The sequence below is a fragment of the Panulirus ornatus genome, chromosome 39 (assembly GCF_036320965.1).
Source record: "Panulirus ornatus isolate Po-2019 chromosome 39, ASM3632096v1, whole genome shotgun sequence".
Classification (NCBI taxonomy): Eukaryota; Metazoa; Arthropoda; class Malacostraca; order Decapoda; family Palinuridae; genus Panulirus; species Panulirus ornatus.
The window spans coordinates 6,291,364-6,313,009 of record NC_092262.1 but is presented as its reverse complement, the minus strand read 5'-3'; the positions used below and the strand labels follow the sequence as shown (position 1 = coordinate 6,313,009).

Here is a 21,646-nt window from a genome sequence, read left to right as displayed (position 1 = left end):
TGAAGGGCGCAAATGGGGAGGTGATAACAAGTAGTGGTGATGTGAGAAGGAGATGGAGTGAGTATTTTGAAGGTTTGTTGAATGTGTTTGATGATAGAGTGGCAGATATAGGGTGTTATGGTCGAGGTGGTGTGCAAAGTGAGAGGGTTAGGGAAAATGATTTGGTAAACAGAGAAGAGGTAGTGAAAGCTTTGCGGAAGATGAAAGCCGGCAAGGCAGCAGGTTTGGATGGTATTGCAGTGGAATTTATTAAAAAAGGGGGTGACTGTATTGTTGACTGGTTGGTAAGGTTATTTAATGTATGTATGACTCATGGTGAGGTGCCTGAGGATTGGCGGAATGCGTGCATAGTGCCATTGTACAAAGGCAAAGGGGATAAGAGTGAGTGCTCAAATTACAGAGGTATAAGTTTGTTGAGTATTCCTGGTAAATTATATGGGAGGGTATTGATTGAGAGGGTGAAGGCATGTACAGAGCATCAGATTGGGGAAGAGCAGTGTGGTTTCAGAAGTGGTAGAGGATGTGTGGATCAGGTGTTTGCTTTGAAGAATGTATGTGAGAAATACTTAGAAAAGCAAATGGATTTGTATGTAGCATTTATGGATCTGGAGAAGGCATATGATAGAGTTGATAGAGATGCTCTGTGGAAGGTATTAAGAATATATGGTGTGGGAGGAAAGTTGTTAGAAGCAGTGAAAAGTTTTTATCGAGGATGTAAGGCATGTGTACGTGTAGGAAGAGAGGAAAGTGATTGGTTCTCAGTGAATGTAGGTTTGCGGCAGGGGTGTGTGATGTCTCCATGGTTGTTTAATTTGTTTATGGATGGGGTTGTTAGGGAGGTAAATGCAAGAGTTTTGGAAAGAGGGGCAAGTATGAAGTCTGTTGGGGATGAGAGAGCTTGGGAAGTGAGTCAGTTGTTGTTCGCTGATGATACAGCGCTGGTGGCTGATTCATGTGAGAAACTGCAGAAGCTGGTGACTGAGTTTGGTAAAGTGTGTGGAAGAAGAAAGTTAAGAGTAAATGTGAATAAGAGCAAGGTTATTAGGTACAGTAGGGTTGAGGGTCAAGTCAATTGGGAGGTGAGTTTGAATGGAGAAAAACTGGAGGAAGTGAAGTGTTTTAGATATCTGGGAGTGGATCTGGCAGCGGATGGAACCATGGAAGCGGAAGTGGATCATAGGGTGGGGGAGGGGGCGAAAATTCTGGGGGCCTTGAAGAATGTGTGGAAGTCGAGAACATTATCTCGGAAAGCAAAAATGGGTATGTTTGAAGGAATAGTGGTTCCAACAATGTTGTATGGTTGCGAGGCGTGGGCTATGGATAGAGTTGTGCGCAGGAGGATGGATGTGCTGGAAATGAGATGTTTGAGGACAATGTGTGGTGTGAGGTGGTTTGATCGAGTGGGTAACGTAAGGGTAAGAGAGATGTGTGGAAATAAAAAGAGCGTGGTTGAGAGAGCAGAAGAGGGTGTTTTGAAGTGGTTTGGGCACATGGAGAGAATGAGTGAGGAAAGATTGACCAAGAGGATATATGTGTCGGAGGTGGAGGGAACGAGGAGAAGAGGGAGACCAAATTGGAGGTGGAAAGATGGAGTGAAAAAGATTTTGTGTGATCGGGGCCTGAACATGCAGGAGGGTGAAAGGAGGGCAAGGAATAGAGTGAATTGGAGCGATGTGGTATACCGGGGTTGACGTGCTGTCAGTGGATTGAATCAAGGCATGTGAAGCGTCTGGGGTAAACCATGGAAAGCTGGGTAGGTATGTATATTTGCGTGTGTGGACGTATGTATATACATGTGTATGGGGGGGGGGTTGGGCCTTTTCTTTCGTCTGTTTCCTTGCGCTACCTCGCAAACGCGGGAGACAGCGACAAAGTATAATAAAAAAAAATATATATATATATATATATATATATATATATATATATATATATATATATATATATATATATATATATATATATATTTATATTTTATTTATTTTGCTTTGTCACTGTCTCCCGCATTAGCGAGGTAACGCAAGGAAACAGACGAAAGAATGGCCCAATCCACCCACATACACATGTATATACATACATGTCCACACACACACATATACATACCTATACATCTCAACGTATACATATATACACACACACACACAGACATATACATACATACACATGTACATAATTCATACTGTCTGCCTTTATTCATTCCCATCGCCACCTGGCTGCACATGAAATAACAAACCCCTCCCCCCTCATGTGCACGAGTAAGTGGGCATTACTGGATTATATATTAATTGATAGGCAAGAGAGAGACAAACTTTTACCTGTAAATGTACTGAGAGGGGCAGCTGGTAAGATATCTGATCACAATCTTGTGGAGGAGAGGGTGAAGATTTGTATAGGTTTTTGGAAAAGAAAACAATGTTGGTGAGGAGAGTGGCGAGAACAGATGAGTTTGGAAAAAAGATTTGTGTGAAGAAATACCAGGAAAGACCGAGTGTAGAATGGCAAAAGGATAGTGGGTGAGAAATGGGAAGTATTTAGGTAAGTAGTGCAAGATATGCAAGTGGCATCCATAAGGTGGGAGGTGGGCAGTTTAGAAACAGTAATGAGAGGTGGGATGAACAAGAAAAATTGCTAGTGAAAGAGAAAAGAGAGGCATTTGGGCAGCAATTATGAGGAAGGAGTGCAAATTATTGGAGGATGTTTTAGAGAAAGCAGCAGGGGGTCAAGAGGAAGGTACATGGTTGAGAAACAGCAAATGTTAGCTTGGGTGAGCAAGCATCAGTAAACATAAGGAGAATAAGATATAATGGAAGAAGCTAAACTGTGTGAAAGCCAAGAGGAAAAATGAGAAATGGTGAAGGGGGAGAAAAGTGGAAGTGATAACAGGTATTGATGAAGAGAGGAAAAGATGTAGTGAGTATTCTGAGGGACTTTAAAATGTGTTTGACGATATAATGGCAGATGTAGAGTGTTTGGGTTGGGGTGGTATGATAAGCGAAAGACACAACACTGAAGTGCTGGCTCACTACACAGCCACCATAAACCCCCCAACAACCAGGCAGGAAATCCTTTTAGTCACTTTTTCTTCACTATTTCCCTCCATATTTTCAAACACCTTCAGCACATCCTAGCAGACACTTTCAATCAGAATATACTTTTTACCATAATTTCCTTAAATTTATACCTTACATTTTCGACCCTCCTCAAATCCACATATCATCCTGAGGTATTTCACTTCCAATAAATCCACCCTTTTCCCTTATTCATGCCCTAAAATTCACAACCTTACAACATTGCTAAGACAACTGTAGCTTCAAACATAACCATCTTTGCCCAGACAGCTTAACAATCAAACTCTTTAAATGTATGGGCCAACATATTCTGAGAAAAAATTAAACATAAAAATGTGTAATGCCTATAAAAAGATATAAAATACCCTTTAGTTACTGTACAACATAAGATCAGTTTATCCTGGTAATGATCTTAACTACTGATGCGACAAATAATTTTGATACAATTTAATATCTAATCTGGCAAACCCAGGGATGAACAACAGCCAAATTACATACTTTGCCATATAGTAGGTGTTGATAATGCTGAGGAAACCTGATAAAAGACCTATGAAATTATAGCCTGTGGCATCTCATTTTCCTAACACGGTCTTCATATGATATTTTCCTATGCTTGATATTTATACACGTTTACAGTGTTACTGCACGTGAGAACAGCGAGCCTGTCCTTAGCTTCCTTGATATCAATCCCAGTGCCATTATCTCCATCAGTTATTGCATTCTTTGAATCACTCCTAACAGCATTATAAAATATAATTGAGGTTATCACCAACTGCCTCCTCACTTACAAACAACTTCCCATCATTCGAAATTTTCAAGTAGCAGGAATCCTGTTAACTTGAATTTGTGCAACACCCAGTTTAGAAATCAAAAGGGCCACTTATCTGCGACTCCTGATGAAATTACATGGCTCTGTCCATTAGAATGGGGACACATACAGTTATACATTCACTGTTCCATTCCTTATACTGCTTGCACACAAGCTTTTTACGATCTTTTTCCAAGCAATGTCCTTTGCTTAGCATAGAACTTTACTAACTTTTCACAGTGCTTCATGTTATAAATCACTGAAGAAGCAACAACAGTGCACTCACAACAGTTATGCAATGACTGATCCTTTTCTCACCTATGCAAAATTTCCACTTCCTTCACAATCATTAGCACAATGATCTATCAGTTTGCAACTCCAAGCACTAGATCTTGTATGCTTGTTTGATGTCATTAAAAAGACAACATACACAGAAGAAACATGGGAGACCAAAAGCCAAGATCACCTTGGCATAAAAATGCCAGTTCAGCAAGTAGCAGTATCTTCCATATGGTGAAGTATGGGGGCTGCCAAAGCACAGAGCAACAGACTAAAGACACTGATTGTAATCATTTAAATCAGATATTTACAACTTCTTGAAACAGTGAAACATTACCACTGGAAACAATGAATTCACAACTAAGATAAGCTCTGTTTATAACAATATACATATTTTAAAGCCACACTAAATCCAATCATTATCAGAATAATTGCATTGTTATGATCTATAGTGAATTACTCAAATAACATCACTCTTTATGAAGATTGAATCCCAATCCTATTCCCTGAATTCCTACACTACTATTAGTAATGCCTCAACCAGGAGGATCCTTGTGGTTCTCAACCCTTTTTCCACAGAAAGACACCTTAACTCATTTATTAAACTTTGTGGCACCCCATTAACAGACACTTAACTTTTATTATATCTCATATCTGTGGATGTACCATCAAAATAATGTCCACAGGAAAATGATCAAACAGGCACAGCACCCAAGCATAAAAAAGCGAGGCACATCCAATCAAGAAATCACGACTGAGGGAACAGCATGCTTTGAATGGCTAAAAGTCTGAGAAAAGTCGTGTGATGCTGCACTGTGACTAACTTGAAACCTTCACCTGCAGATACATATTCACACATCTTTTCTTCAACAGAGATGCCAATGTCTGCCACATGATCAGCTGGAGCCCGCATGATCCATAAGCTTTGTTCCTAAACTTTTCACGCGTGACCATTTGAGATCAGATACAAAAATATGCACTGGAAGGTGCTTGATACAGTAAACCTAGCAGTCACTTACACTGTTCACAGTTTATCAGTTTATCATTCACAAATACCTTACCACTGTGGGCTTTCTTCAGTTTAAAGCATTTATCCTTACACATACACCAAAAATTGAACATAGCAAGACATTTCTCTTTCCTAATGAAGTTAATGATGGTACTACAAATAAACTCATCTGATCCAGCGTGGCGCAAGGATCCAATTGTTAAAGAGAAGGGTTCCACTTTTCCATCAATACTCTGAATCTCTTTGATTTTCTTCAGGTAGCTGATGACAGCCATGGCACCTTTACTGGAGAGATCTGTATTATCAAAACAGATACATTGAGCTATGGTTAAAGTCATGAAGAGGTCATGTAACCATGTACGGGAAGAATCTAGCCTAAAAGCAACATCATCATTCAATTCTGTTATAATGCAGTGGACTCTCAAATCTCCACACAAGTCCTTCCTGACATTCAGAATGTTACTGATGTATGTAAAGCTGAGGATATCATAACAATAGATATCTTCAATTAAACATATCAGGTCTTCAATGGTATCCTTGTTGTCATTTCCTGCCTCTAACAGACACAAGCAAGGAAAACTTCTACAAACTGTGCATAAGGATAACTCAGAGGATATTATTATTTCCTTCCCCTCTGGCTTCTCTTTCCGTCTATTTTCACGCTCTTCTTGAGAAAGCCTTGGCTGTTTAGCAATCAAAGCCTGGACCTCAGAAGAATCTGATTTATCTACTCTCAGCCTTTTGGTCATTGTCTCAAGATCATCATCTGTACTTTCAGTATGAGTACTTATAACTTGTCTCACTCCCTTCAGGGAAAGCATGGAATCCAAGATTATCAATCTATCTATGCTATACTTCTGGAAAAACTTCAGCAACATGTAATTATTAGAGTTATCATAGAATTCTACATTTCTTAACATGAGTCTTTCTATTTTCACCGGTAGAATGAGAGATATTACAAATGCAAACATCCAGTTCTGCCTTGGAAGCTTTTTGTTTCCAGGTTGTTTTGAGACATCCTGATCAATTTCCATGATGTTAATCATATTACCCGTCTCCAATCCATTTTCATCCATAGCATTACTAGTAATTTCCTTTCCCATATCTGGTTCACAGCTTATATATAAACTTTCTAAATTTGTAAAAGCTGAGAGATCTAACTTAAAGTTCTCATCAACAAACAAATCATGAATGCTTAGTGATAAGAGACGATGAGGACATCTGAATCTATTCCATAAATCACAAATGTTGGCAAAATATTTAATAGAGAGGTACAGGTTGACATGTTTTGGTATTTCTATAAAAGAATGTTGTAAATTAGTTTGCTCTGTTTTCTTGAGATCAACTCTGACAGTCAAATCTTTAAGAGAGGACAAAACTTTACACGACAAGACCTCAGACAAGGAAGCCACATCATAAACACTTACATCCATTCTCTCTAATTTCCTCATGCAAAAGCATTTTAGAAAGTTTGGGATTTCTGAGCATAAGAATGGCCCTGTGTACTGAGTGATGTAGAGTGGGACATGAGTTCCAGCAATCATAGCAAGAAGCTCCGCAACACTTCTCTGTTGTACCAATGGAATACTCTTATTGTGCTTAACAGTCATTCTAACATAAGTATAGTCATGCAAGCTTTCAATATTCTTCAACTTATTCCATATTTTGATAAGCATCATTGTGTCTGCTGTACTTTCAAGTTTAATTGTAAGTGGGCATTCTTTACTTAGTTTAACCTTTTTCAAAATTTTTTCTATCCTTCTTAGCTTTCCATCATCCAAATGGGTACTTTCCTTAAACTTCCAACATGGAATCTGAGATAACAAGATGGCAAGTAACTCTAAAATTTCTCTTTGTCCATGACAAGCATCATCCAGGTGTATGAGGAATCCCCATTTTGTAAACGGATCTTTCAGAGGGTTGACAAAATGAGGAATCTTCCTGTTAGTCTTTTGTTTTTTCTTCTTATGTGCAATGACCTCCATCGGCTCAACTCTCTGTTCAGTAGGTTTGCAAGGTTTAGAATCCCCCAGCATACCCTCGATACCGAATAGAGTTATCAAATACTCCTTTATGTGGGGTAAATTTTTCCTCAGCTGCCTGGAGTCTCTACACCAAACAGAACAAACAAATTTGAAAATTCTTTTGAAGCAATGAACATTACCAAGCCATTCCTTACATGCCTTAAATGGCTGGGAAATTACATATCTAGAAGCCAGGAAGTCCTCAGCAATATTATGAATGAAAGTATAGCCAATCTCTCCATGTTGTACAAGAAACTTATCCCTGATTTCATTATGAATATTACATAAATCACTATCCCTAAATATTGATTTGTTCTTGCAGACTGCATGAAAAGCAATTTTTCCTAATGCTGTAATCATATCCTCCTTGTTAATACATAATATGTTATCAAACTGATTAGACACATATGCCTCTGCAATTTCAAAATCTGTACCAATGGCAACAGAGCTCTTCAATTCACTGAAAATCTTAATCATGTCTAAAGATGTGAGGATCTCCTTAAACTCACAATTTTCATACAAACGAATAACATCATCAGTATGCTTTGTTTTTAAACCCTGTAATATCTGCTTAACTTGTGCTTCTCCATATGGCTGCATTACAAGTATCTGCCAATCAACAGACTGAACATGTGTGCCATGGTAGGCTACAACCCAGGTACCTCTCTGCATCTCCTTACATACAGGACCAATTTTTATATCCCAGTCAATAAGAAAAACAATCTCATCTATATACATTTTGATCACTGTCTTTATAACGTCCAAGTTATATCTGAAAACTGTATCTGGAGCTAAGCTTACAATACACGTGAATACTTCCTCCCAAAATTCTGTTCCTGTATCTCTGGCTGGAGTGCATTGTCGTGTAAAGATCCTTCTACCCCATTCATCCAGGTGCAGCACCAGCAAGAACTCCGAATAATCAATGCTGTGTGTTTGGCTTAAGGAAAAGGCTAAATTTTGTAGTAAAAGAGATTTTCCTGTGCCTCGCTTTCCACACAGCAACACTGGCAATTTCTCACCATGCTTGCAGCATTTTTGGTCGTAGACAAATTTCTCAAGATCTTCAATCACCAGCTTGGACTGCTCTCTGAAGAAAATAATAATAAAATTAGAAATGCTACTCAGATAGAGAGATTATCATCTCTGTTTCTGTGAATAATCATTGCAGGTGATTCTTTAAATTCTCTCAGAACAAGCTGTTTAGGCAATTTACCTTTATGGGGTCAAAAGCATACAGCTCAGGTTAAGTCAAGGACCACAAAGGAAAAGGCACATAACTTCCCTTTCTTCTTTCCTCTTTGCAAGTATCCTCCGTTTCCAGAGGCCAACAAATAAACTAGCAACCTCTTACAATAAAATGGAAAGCAAAAACCACTAAAAATTACCACCCACCCTGACTAAAAAATAACCAATCTTCCATATTTTCAATATACAGTCGCCTTATACAACAAGTAGCGAATACGAGGGAAGTATTCTTCCTCCCCTATCCCAAATGGAACAAATACCAAGTCTTAATCTGGGCCTCTGTACGTCAAAAGGAAACTAAAAGAATCCTTATAAATCATTGCACAAGCCTTTGGGTGAGAAGTTTCTCTTTAATACTAACAATAATCTTTCTTCATAGATGTTTGCCTCCCATCCTAGCAAGGTAACACCAACATATGCAAAATGACAGGCTCAGTTGCTCACATCCACTCTTGCTGTCTTACACAGTACATTACAATCAGAGTCTACCATTCACAATCAAACTCTACACACCATTTTGAATACATATAATTCCCCTATATATCACATTACTTTAATTCATTATATCCTACACATGAGTATCATCCTCATAATTGTTCAGGTCACGATACCTTATGGTCTTTATCACTCCATCCTTACATCCTCTTGTTTTCCTTCTTCACCTTATTCCTTCCACTTCTGATATAAGGATCCTCCTAATTCATCTTTAATCATTCTCTCCATATATCTAATTTCAGCACAATCTGATAAGTCAATTACACTAAGCTTACATCAGGCAATACAAATCAGTAATCAGTGATCCAAAAACCACACTAATGATATGTGACCCAACAGACTTCTTCCTATACTAAAGGGACCTAAGTCTACACATAGCAAATATCACCACCTCAACAAAAGATTTTGAGAGGGCCACTGAGAACATTCCCATGCACTCACGAAGTCCCAGGTCCCAGACTTCTGGAACTTGGTCTTCATTAAGGAATGCAAGCTACCTTGAGCACATGCATCAAATATCCTCTAGAGAAAAAGTCTAGACTTTTGCATAATTCCCAAGTCTGAAAGTAACACACATCACCCCACTCCACAATGGTGGAAGCAAAGCAGTCCCAAAACTACCGACTGAAAACATTAACACTGCACATCATTAAGATCTTTGAAAGTCCTAATGGGCAAGCAGACACAATTTATGGAAGGGAATACTCTACTTAACCCAGGATAACAAGGTTTCAAAGTGGGAAGCTCTTGCCTCTCTCACTTGCTTGACCATGATGATAGGATTGTTAAAGCTCAGGAAAACAAAGAAAATGCTGATGTGATTCAGAGACTGCAAAAGCATTTGACAAATGTGTGGCACAGATAATGCAAAAGATGGGAATAATCAGAAAGCTGAGAGATGGATATACAACTTTTTAACTAACATTATAACATGTAGTAGTAAACCATGGCATATCCAGTGCCTCTATGGTCAAAATCTCCATCCCAAAAGGTGCTGTACTGGCACCACTCTTCTTACTCATTCTTATATCTGACACTGATATCAACACAAACCACAGTTTCATCACATCCTCTGCAGATGATACAAGAACATGAAAATCACATCAAAAATCACACCAAAAGACTACAATGAGACACAGACAAAGTCTACCTGGGCAACCAAGAAAAACATGCTTTTCAATGGAGATAAATTTCAACTCCATTATCAAAAATATGAAGAAACAAAATAGCAACACAGAATATCAAATAGGCAAAGGCACTATCATAAAAGTTGAATTATATGACATCTCAGAAAAATAATGTCTAACGACCTAACCTTCAGTAAGTACAACAAAATAACAGTTCAGTTGCCCCGTGCAAAAGGATCATACAGACCTTTAAGATGTGAAGAAAAACCAATCATATCATTCACAGTGCTCATTCTTTCACAAATGTAATATTGCTGCATTCTATCATAACCCTACATGGTGGGGAAGACTGCAAAATAAGAGTGTTCAGAGATCATTCACAGCCAATATTAAGACACAAAACACAGCTCAGCAGCTCCATATTCTCCCCACAAAGATATGTACCCAACTCTACGCTTTATGTTCAACCCGGTGGATATGGCCAGTTTCATGAGCACTGCAGATGCCTCATAAAAATAGAAGCGAACTTTGAGGCAGAAATTAAGCAAGCATATAAGCATGAAATTCCTGTCAACAAATTAAACTCATTCTCTCTGAAGACAATTTCAATGTCTTTGCTTACGTCTTATCTTGAGTACCTTATTGATTGACAGTAGACATAAGGACACACCTGATATCTGGTTTATCAAAGTTTTTTTTTTTTTTTTTTTTTGCTTTGTCGCTGTCTCACGCGTTTGCGAGGTAGCGCAAGGAAACAGACGAAAGAAATGGCCCAACCCACCCCCATACACATGTATATACATACGTCCACACGCAAATATACATACCTACACAGCTTTCCATGGTTTACCCCAGACGCTTCACAGGCCCTGATTCAATCCACTGACAGCACATCAACCCCGGTATACCACATCGCTCCAATTCACTCTATTCCTTGCCCTCCTTTCACCCTCCTGCATGTTCAGGCCCCGATCACACAAAATCTTTTTCACTCCATCTTTCCACCTCCAATTTGGTCTCCCTCTTCTCCTCGTTCCCTCCACCTCCGACACATATATCCTCTTGGTCAATCTTTCCTCACTCATTCTCTCCATGTGCCCAAACCATTTCAAAACACCCTCTTCTGCTCTCTCAACCACGCTCTTTTTATTTCCACACATCTCTCTTACCCTTACGTTACTTACTCGATCAAACCACCTCACACCACACATTGTCCTCAAACATCTCATTACCAGCACATCCATCCTCCTGCGCACAACTCTATCCATAGCCCACGCCTCGCAACCATACAACATTGTTGGAACCACTATTCCTTCAAACATACCCATTTTTGCTTTCCGAGATAATGTTCTCGACTTCCACACATTCTTCAAGGCTCCCAGAATTTTCGCCCCCTCCCCCACCCTATGATCCACTTCCGCTTCCATGGTTCCATCCGCTGCCAGATCCACTCCCAGATATCTAAAACACTTCACTTCCTCCAGTTTTTCTCCATTCAAACTCACCTCCCAATTGACTTGACCCTCAACCCTACTGTACCTAATAACCTTGCTCTTATTCACATTTACTCTTAACTTTCTTCTTTCACACACTTTACCAAACTCATAAGATAAGTTATCTGTAAATTTTTCAAAGACTGTTTTCTTTATTTTCCTTATACTAGTTCTCTTTGCTAAACACAGCCTGAAACACAATAACCAACAACAAATTCAGCACAGATGAGTCACTAAATTTGAAATCACGCTCCCTGACCATCCATTAGGATGCAGGAAAAGTTAAATGACCTAAGTCTTAAAATCTAAATGTTGTACTGTTGCTCTGATTTCCACTGTTTCTGAAGTCTTCAAAACTCTTCTCAACTCCCATTTCCTCTACCATCTTGAATCTCAAAGACTATTCTCTGTTTATCAGTATTATATTGTATCCTACTACAACCTAGTTATTTCCCCTATAGACTACAAGGAATCTTGATGTAGTTCTTGAAATCTTGAAAGTTACTGATGCAGTGTGGTTTCACGATCCATTTCCACATATCTGTCTTTCAAATTTCCTCCCTCACTCTGTTCTCTCATACCCAGCTCCATTTTTGGCTATTCTGTCTCAATAACTGTTGATGGATCACCTCCCTCTTTTCCTGCCAATAGCAGTTTCCCACTGCCATTGTCTCCTACACCCTTCTTCCTTTGTTTCAATGATTTCCTTTCTTAAATGGAGAACCAAGTGTACTCTAAGTTTAATATCCCATTTCTTCCCAATTTTCTTTCTTAATCTCAAAAATTTCCCATCTCATTTGAAGGCTATGTAGCAATTCTAATATCCAACAATCTGCACATACCTATCAGAACTCAAGGCTTAAACCTTGTTTTATGTATGATATACTGCTGGTCAGTGAACAATAATCATTGTTAAACACTATCATTTAAAATGGAAAAGTTGCAAAAAGTTTTGCAATTTGGTAAAAAAACTTACCCTATCATGGAAATGCTGGGAAGAATGTAGTTTGGAGGGGCTACATACTTCTTGTAGATTTCACAACGCAACTCATCTGAAAAAATAAGAATATGAATTACAAGCATACATTACACGTCCAAAGAGGAGGGAACATGGAAAATGGGAAACCAAAGACGAGATGGAAGGCTGGAGTGAAATCTGCTTTGAGTGATCATTGCCTGCACAAGCAGGAGGGTGAGGAATGCATGGGGTTAAGCAAACTGGAGTGACATGGTAAAAAGAGAAAAAGGGATGACATGCTGTCAATGGGCTGAACCAGGGTATATGAAATGGTCAAGGAAAACAACAGAAAGGTATATCAAGAATGGCCATTCTTCAGCTATTCCTAGTGCTGCTTCCCTATGTGGGAAGTTGCAAAAAAGCATGAAAAATTATTGAATTAGCTGTAACCAATAACCCTGTAATACCTTTTATGGGGCTCCTGCAGCTTCAAGGCTGTGCTACTATCAAAAGCAAAGAAATTTATGGACTCCCTAGGAGTAAGAAGTTCCTTGATGAGGTTATAATCCCTTTCTCAAGTGAAAATGATACAACCTTGCCAGAGGTGACTTTTTATTTACAGTGCAACTGCAAGCAAGAAGTGTCCCACAAAAGTCCTTTAAAATATTCCCTCCATCTCTTCACCTCTTACCTGACTGTTAAAACTTCTCTAATCTCCTCATTAATGTTCTCATTTATTCTCTTGCTTTCCCCACACTATTCACCTCCCTCTAAAACATTTTCTTATTCTTCCTGAAGTTTGCCAATATTCTCTTACCCTGTCTCTCATACACCCTCTTTTTCAGACCATGCACCTTCCTTTTGACTTCCAGCTACTTCCTCTTGTACATCTACCAGTTGCTCACACAACCTTCCCTGGAGTAACACCTATACATCTCCCAGTCACTCACACACCTTCCCTGAGGTAACACCCATACATCTCTCTTCTCTCTCTCTCTAGCAACTTAACGTCCTTATCTCACCATTCACGTGCTGTCATCCCACCTTCCACATGCCACATACTCCTCCCACACGTGTAAGTGCCACTTCCCCAAATCCCTTACATTCCTCGCCAGCTCCCAAATTCTCATTTATTATCACCTTTTGCCATTCTTCCCTTAATCTTTCCTGGTATTTCCTCACACAAGCCTCTTTTCCAAGCTCATTCACTTTCACCAGCCTCTTCCCACCTAAGCTATTACCTCTTTCATTCTTGCCAACAACAAATAACATCATGAACAAGAAGTCACCTACACAGAGCTGAATAATCATCAAAAGAGGGAAGTAAGGTGCCACTGGACCTTCTTGCCCCAAAGGAGCCTCCCTGACCCTTCTCTTGCATGGGATCTTGTGGCTTATAATAATAATAATAATAATAATATTATATTTTTTTTTATTATACTTTGTCGCTGTCTCCCGCGTTTGCGAGGTAGCGCAAGGAAACAGACGAAAGAAATGGCCCAACCCCCCCCCATACACATGTATATACATACGTCCACACACGCAAATATACATACCTACACAGCTTTCCATGGTTTACCCCAGACGCTTCACATGCCTTGATTCAATCCACTGACAGCACGTCAACCCCAGTATACCACATTGCTCCAATTCACTCTATTCCTTGCCCTCCTTTCACCCTCCTGCATGTTCAGGCCCCGATCACACAAAATCTTTTTCACTCCATCTTTCCACCTCCAATTTGGTCTCCCTCTTCTCCTTGTTCCCTCCACCTCCGACACATATATCCTCTTGGTCAATCTTTCCTCACTCATTCTCTCCATGTGCCCAAACCACTTCAAAACACCCTCTTCTGCTCTCTCAACCACGCTCTTTTTATTTCCACACATCTCTCTTACCCTTACGTTACTCACTCGATCAAACCACCTCACACCACACATATAATAATAATAATAATAATAATAATAATAATAATATTCATTTATTCTTTTATTTATCATACTTTGTCACTGTCTCCCGCGTTAGCTGGGTAATGCAAGGAAACAGACGAAAGAATGGCCCAACCCACCCACATACACACGTATATATATACACATCCACACACGCACATATACATACCTATACATCTCAACGTATACATATATATACACACATAGACACATACATATATACACATGTACATAATTCATACTGTCTGCCCTTATTCATTCCCGTCGCCCCCCCCGCCACACATGAAATGACAACCCCCTCCCCCAGCATGTGCACGAGGTAGTGCTAGGAAAAGACAACAAAGACCACATTCGTTCACACTCAGTCTCCAGCTGTCATGTATAATGCACCGAAACCACAGTAATATTGGTAACATTAGAGATTAGTTTTCTTACTTCATCACTTTTCACACAATTTATCAGAGTATGCATCAGCCTTGGTTCTATAATCATTATAAAAACCAAAAAACCCTTTCTCTAAGGGGGCTCCTGTAGCTTCAAGGCAGCACTACTACCAGTAGAAGAGAAGTTCCTCAGTAACACTGTATTTGCAGAGCAACTACAAGTAACCGGAGTCCATTAATGACTTATGCTTGGCATAGTCACAGAAACATCTAGCTGCACTTATAGACTGCACACCTTTACCAAAATGAATGTTCATACAGGTAATATTACATACCCAAAATTCTTGGAGCAATCAGATGAGCAGTTTTTGCTTCTTCACGACAAAGTGCCTCTTTATTTTCAAGTTCTTCAGATGGGTAATCCAGGTGCGAGTACAATATGCGAACTGCCAAAACCAAATCCCTCAGATTATTCTCAAAGTCACTTTCACTAAAACTGAATCTTGGATGGTAAAGAATATTCCTGATTTTTTTAATCTGGTATAAGGCATCAAGTACAGAATCACTCAGTGTATAATCAATAATTTCATTTGTAATCACATTCAACACAAATATCAAATCCAAGTCTCGCAGTATCCCGCACCGTGTACAATCAGCCAACAGCAAATTTTCTACTGTAACCTTGGATAGAGCTTCTTCATTATCTTTAATGTTGCATATCTGCTTTGGTCTTCCTTTTTGTGCATTCTGGTCCTCTAGCTGTGACTTTGGAGCACATCCACTTTTTCCAGTTTTCTTACATAACTTATCATTATTTTTAGCTATGTTATTAATCTGATAAAGGAGATCCAACAATCTCATCTCTGGCAAAATACACTTATTAATATTTTCTTTGACATACTGAGCATTTTTGAAATCTTTTACAAGGATGCAACATACAGTTTCCACACAAGTATTGCGCAAAAAATGATAGAGGGGTAGTAGGAGCTTAAGACCCTGGTCCTCCTGCAAAAATTGAGAGGGAAATATTTTAGTGGAAAATATCGTGTCAAAACAGGAAGGCATTAGGTAAAAAAAAAAAAAAAGACTTCCTAACATCTGGTATATTTAGCTAATGTCAACATGTAACTGAATATCTATACAATATGTGCCTTTCATATCAATTCAAACACAAAAATGTTCCACATCTAAAGATTCATCAGCCTATATTCTGCATGTTTCTACACAAAAATTAAGTAAAAAAAAATAATGCATAAATGCTTTTCCCTGCCTTGAAGACATGGAAGATTATCTGTGAAACTTGAAAGACTGAAAATGTGTGAAAAGAATGATGCCTGTTCAACAAAGAAACAAACCAAATGAAAGTATAAGTTCAGAAGAATATGATGAAAAAGAAGGAAGGTATAAGAGGATATAAAAGATATATCCCTGGGGATAGAGGAGAAAGAATACTTCCCACGTATTCCCTGCATGTCGTAGAAGGCGACTAAAAGGGGAGGGAGCTGGTGGCTGGAAATCCTCCCCTCTCGTTTTTTTTAATTTCCAAAAGAAGGAATAGAGAAGGGAGCCAGGTGAGGCCCAGTCCTCTGTTCTTAACGCTACCTCGCTAACGCGGGAAATGGCAAACAGTATGAAAGAAAGAAAAGACAAAAACAGAAATTCAGCTTCATTAGGTCCTGGAATGCAGTCAAAGCAAAGCATTACATACCATGGCAGTCTTTACTGCCAAAAATTAGAATCCATACAGAAAGTGTAACACTTAAAGCTCCCATTACAATGCCTTCATGACTGCATGAGAAGAGGTGGATTGTCGACTTTTTCTTCATCTGACAAGTCTTTGTGGTCTTTAACAAAATTAACAATAATTTCTTGTAATTCAGCCATTCCTTCACTCTCCTGACATGATCAGTCTGAGTGAATTCTTTGACTAATAAAGCTGCTCATTCTGGTGCCATATTTGACCTTACATGATCAGTCTGAGTGAATCCTTTGACGAATAAAAGATGTTCATTCTGGTGCCATATTTGACCTGACATGATTAGTCTGAGTGAATTCATTGACAAATAAGAGCTGCTCATTCTGGTGCCATATTTGACCTGGACAATTCTGCATCTATCCTCTATCCTAATCTCCTCCCACTATACCTATGCCCTCTCCTATATCATTCTTGCGTTAGGCCTCCCTTGTACTCTCACAACTCAATGACAACAAGGCACATGGCCCCGATGTTAAACCTCAAGACCTATGGGAGTGCTTTCGAGCTAGCTCTGATATTTACTCACCTATCTTGACTTTCTAAATGTTAAATCCTTTCCTTCTTCTTGGAAGCATGCCTTGAAAAAGCCCATCCTTTTGAAATGGGACGAATCTAACTCTTGCAACTTTTGCCTTACTGCACTCATTTTAATAGTTATCTCATCTTTGAAATGCCCCAGACTCACACTTTCTCAAACACTTGGAATCCCATTTTCTTTTCTCTGACTACAAATATGGCTTTTGCAATGCTAGATCTAAATGTGATTTTCTTTCCCATGTGCCTTACATCTACTCCTCCTCTCTAAGATTTTGGATAAACTTTTGTCATGATCCTCATTATCTCCAAAATGTCTGTAGGGTGTGGAAGAAGCCTTTGCTTTCTGAACATCCCTCCTGTGTTTTTTTTTTCTTTCTCTAATGCATAGCTTCCTCTCTGACATAATTTCTATTGCAGCATTCAGTGATCGAGCAACTTCCCCCTCATATCCTATCAACAGTGGGGTCCTTCAGGGTCTTATCCTACTGCTTACTCTCATCTGTCTATCCATAAATGATCTCACTTCTGCCCTTTAAGCTAATGATTCCATTTTACACATTTCAACTCACTTTCCCTCCCACCTCCTTCTAATACTCATTCTTACAATAAACATAATTCCACTCAACTCTGACTTATGCGGCATCTCAGAATGGGTTTGCAGTAGCCTGATTAAATTCAACACAGATAAAATGCAATTTCTCCCTATACAAGAATCTCTTCCTAAGTGACACTTGCTCCCCTCAGTTCAATTTCAAATCATGATAATTCAACCCTATAATAACATAAACATGCCAGACATAACCATATCCTCTACTCTAAAAGCTTGGGGTGCTGCATAGGAAAACAAATTTTGTTATAAACAGCTATTTCATATCTACAGAGGTTTTATTTGCCAAAGTATGGAGTACAGCTCACACACTATGGCACACAGTGCCTAAAGCAAGTAAGTGAATGAATGACTGTCTGGCCACTTGGCATCACCAAGACAATAATGTTACAGGCCTGAACAGGTTGCTGCACAGTTGCTGAATCCTTGCAAATGAGTATCTGCATGACTACTTACAGTAGTAAAATAAGGGATGAATCATCAAAAATTCATTTAATCTTGGACAGAAATCAGTGTTTTAACAGACACCAAGCAAGTGCTCTCTTAGCTGCTCATTGAGTACTGCTGGCATGAAATGAAACTGCATCCCTTAAATACAAATAAAATTCTACTACAGTATTTCCTAGGAATTTATAAAGATTTCTGAAATTCCAACTACCTCTCAAGACGACACTTGCCATCAGTTCTGAAGCAACTAAGTTAAAACATACCTTCCATGATGAGTGTTCTCTGTATTCAACCTCCATTTTCAAGCAATAAGCTATCTTTGTAGTACAATCTGTGCTCTCGTCCTTAATCTCATCAAGAGCTGGTTGTGGCCTCTGGTTAGAGTTATCATTCTAGGACTCATCTATTTTGAGCTTCTGTCTTCCAAGATCCTTTGGGAGAATAACATAATTTGATTTAATGGTTATAAGCAACAAAAAGGCATTAAGCCAGAATCTATACCATAAATCAGGGTACAAAAAGCCCACTTTAATTCACAAAACATTTTCTTCCCTGAGTCAAGTTGGTCTGGCTATGTTAAAAGAGGCAGAAGCAGTCAAAAACCTAACCCAAATAAAAGATATTCCCATATAAACATGCATGTCAGAATTCAAACAATTCTGATCTGAATCAATCTCATATCCAATTATAAATGCTTTCTGAAACTAATAAATCTTTAGAGAAAGAGGTAATCTCAGATCACAGAATTCATATCTAAAATGCAGGCCATGGTGACCTACTTTTAGTGAGACACTGGAGTTTACCTTAACCAACATATCTTCTTGCCCAAGAAGTCCCTACTACCCTCATGAGGCTCCTATAGCACCCAGGAAGCTGGCTACACCCAACGGTCACGACCATACATCATAATGGGTTGTGCTGTGTGTGTATCAATATGCAGATAGTGCACGGGCAACTAAAAAGTAAGTGCTCAGTATCTTCTTTATGGAAGCTGCATCATGGGCATAAAGGGTCTTGGGATATGCTGAAACGGCGTTGTTTGGGTAGTGTGATTTTTTACCGGTGTATGTCTGGGAGGTTGGGAGGTCAGCTATTAGTAACTATCCAGTCATTTCAAAAGGAAAACCAGCTACAATTAAAGGTATAATATGCTGGGTTAGGTTACCATAGCTGATACACGTCTGAGGTCTACCTTGTCTCTGGGCTGGCCTGATTAATTAACTGCTGCATAGTTCTTAGGCAACCTTAATGTTCTATATGCTCACAAAAGAAGACTGACCTAAGTTAAATCGTCATGCATCACTGAACAATGACATACTACTTTACAGTACATGTCAGTTCTACTCTAAAGCAAAGCAGAAATCCATGGGCCACTGTGGAAATATCTGCGATGCCTGTAGACCAGGGCAGCCCAGAAACAAGCTAACACTTCAGACCTTACTTTTTAATGCTCTGATGGTATAATTCTACAAACATTTCTGCTGCTATGTGAGATTAATTGTGGCTTTCTTAGTCTCTGGTGATGTTTTCACAACTGATTTCCCTAATTTTACAATAACTTACACACAACTTCCCTAATATCAAAACCTTCATATTGGCTTGCTTAAATCCATACAATAGAATACTTCATACCCAACCCATCAATCGTATCCTTTAGACACTACAATACCATCGCAGAATAAAACTTCTTATTATCCAGAATACTCATCAATGCCAAGCTGTTAACATAAGGGTTCAAAACTTTACAATACTTAATCTGGAGCAACATATCCAGTAACTCCATGACATTATGTTCCCATAATCTACTCAGCTGCTGTTGTTTGAGATTAATAATCCTTTTTCATTTACCATTCTAAGACAAGACTTGTCACATGCTCTTAAAGGTTTATGAGAATATGTTTGTGTCCTAACAGCTCGAAATAAAGCAGAAATATTATCCATTTCTTTATTCTAATTCCCTAGTGAGACATTAAGCTATCTAACCTTACCTAACCTAACCAATTGTGCCTGTCTAACCTAACCACTGTGAAACAAAAGCATTTACCACCACACCAAAACATACTGATTGTGGACCTCCATGCTGAGTATGTAAAGCTTTAAAACCCCAACAAGCTTTAAAAATAAATCTAACTTTACATGCCTTCTTCCCGTCCTAAATATCACTGTGGTGCCCCTAAACTGAAGCTTTATCACGAAAAGAATTACACTAACACACACACACGTTTATATATATATATATATATATATATATATATATATATATATATATATATATATATATATATATATACTTGCTAAAGAGTTGCTTTACAAGGATACGATGCAAAATTGACAGTTTTATATCGTAAGCTGATAAGGTTCATATACGACACATCCTAACTACGATTGATGGAGAAATTACTACAAACTAATGATTAACATGTTGTAATCAACCCATGGTGTCTAAGGTTATACTTTTCTAAAGTTATACCTCTGACAAGTGCTTTAATATAACACTTGTCTCACTTGTGTATATACGTTCGCCCCCCCCTTTACAGTATTACCAAGACTCATCAAACTTCTAAATCTTTATTCAAACCTCACTCTTCTCTAAGACTTTGAGATAATATTCGTAATTTGCCATTATCTTCATATCAATTATTCGTTCGTTACCTAGACAACAAATGCCGGCAAAGAATTATAACAAAAGGCTTGAGAACGGTAATTGGGCAAGACATTTTTGAACGCTTCAGTTGGCATCACTGTAGGTCTCGGGAGCAACGCCTTTTAAACATTAAAAACGTAGACGAAATTATTTACCATTATTACTATCATCATTTTGAGATACCGAAGGCTAGAATTACTGGATGACTCGGGATAATGAGAAATAGATTTCATTTGGAAGGACTGCGAGAAAGAGACCCTATGTCGTCTTTTCAGTTACTTAGAAGACCTTTACTTAGAATGACTTGATGTAGTGAAGGCCACGCAGTGTGACCTAACCTGAATTCCTAATCAGAGAAATGAGCTTAGTGACTCACTCTAAGGATGTACATATGTCAGCTTCGTTCCATATTCCTTACTGGAACTCTCTCTCTCTCTCTCTCTCTCTCTCTCTCTCTCTCTCTAACAACCCTTACACGACTCTCTCATGTACCCATGCATCGCCATACGCGGTCCATGAAATGTCTTTGGAATGAGACACTGCATCACATTTTACTCAAAACACACATCCTCCCAGGAGCCCACTACACTACTATTCTACATGGGATGTCCTGTGCCATTATTGGCACCCCGAGCATACACACCAGACCAGTGCCAGTTATGGCACACCCAAGAACAAGCTGACACTGACAAGAGCCCCTGCTAAAGCTTTACATACACATATACAAACGTTGGCAGGCAGCTGAGCATTTGATTTGCTGTGGACCAGTGTACAGCCTTTCTAACCATCTAGCCCAACTTTATGTCATGGCTTCTGG

General features: G+C 38.9%; 1 protein-coding gene across 3 annotated transcripts; it reads right to left on the bottom strand.

The window, feature by feature from the left end:
• Positions 1-1,983: 1,983 nt before the first annotated feature.
• LOC139761070 (uncharacterized) lies at positions 1,984-20,720 on the bottom strand. 3 transcript variants are annotated; one of them, XM_071684886.1, is made up of 5 exons: positions 20,656-20,720; positions 18,449-18,616; positions 15,174-15,843; positions 12,525-12,600; positions 1,984-8,275 (listed from the first exon to the last, which is right to left on the bottom strand). In XM_071684886.1, the coding sequence occupies exons 2-5, from the start codon at positions 18,482-18,484 to the stop codon at positions 5,164-5,166; spliced, it is 3,894 nt and encodes a 1,297-aa protein (XP_071540987.1). In that variant the 5' UTR covers positions 18,485-18,616; positions 20,656-20,720; the 3' UTR covers positions 1,984-5,163. The 3 variants fall into 3 exon arrangements, with proteins under 3 accessions (XP_071540987.1, XP_071540988.1, XP_071540989.1); XM_071684887.1 differs by having other exon boundaries at positions 20,640-20,710; XM_071684888.1 differs by lacking the exon at positions 15,174-15,843.
• Positions 20,721-21,646: the final 926 nt, after the last annotated feature.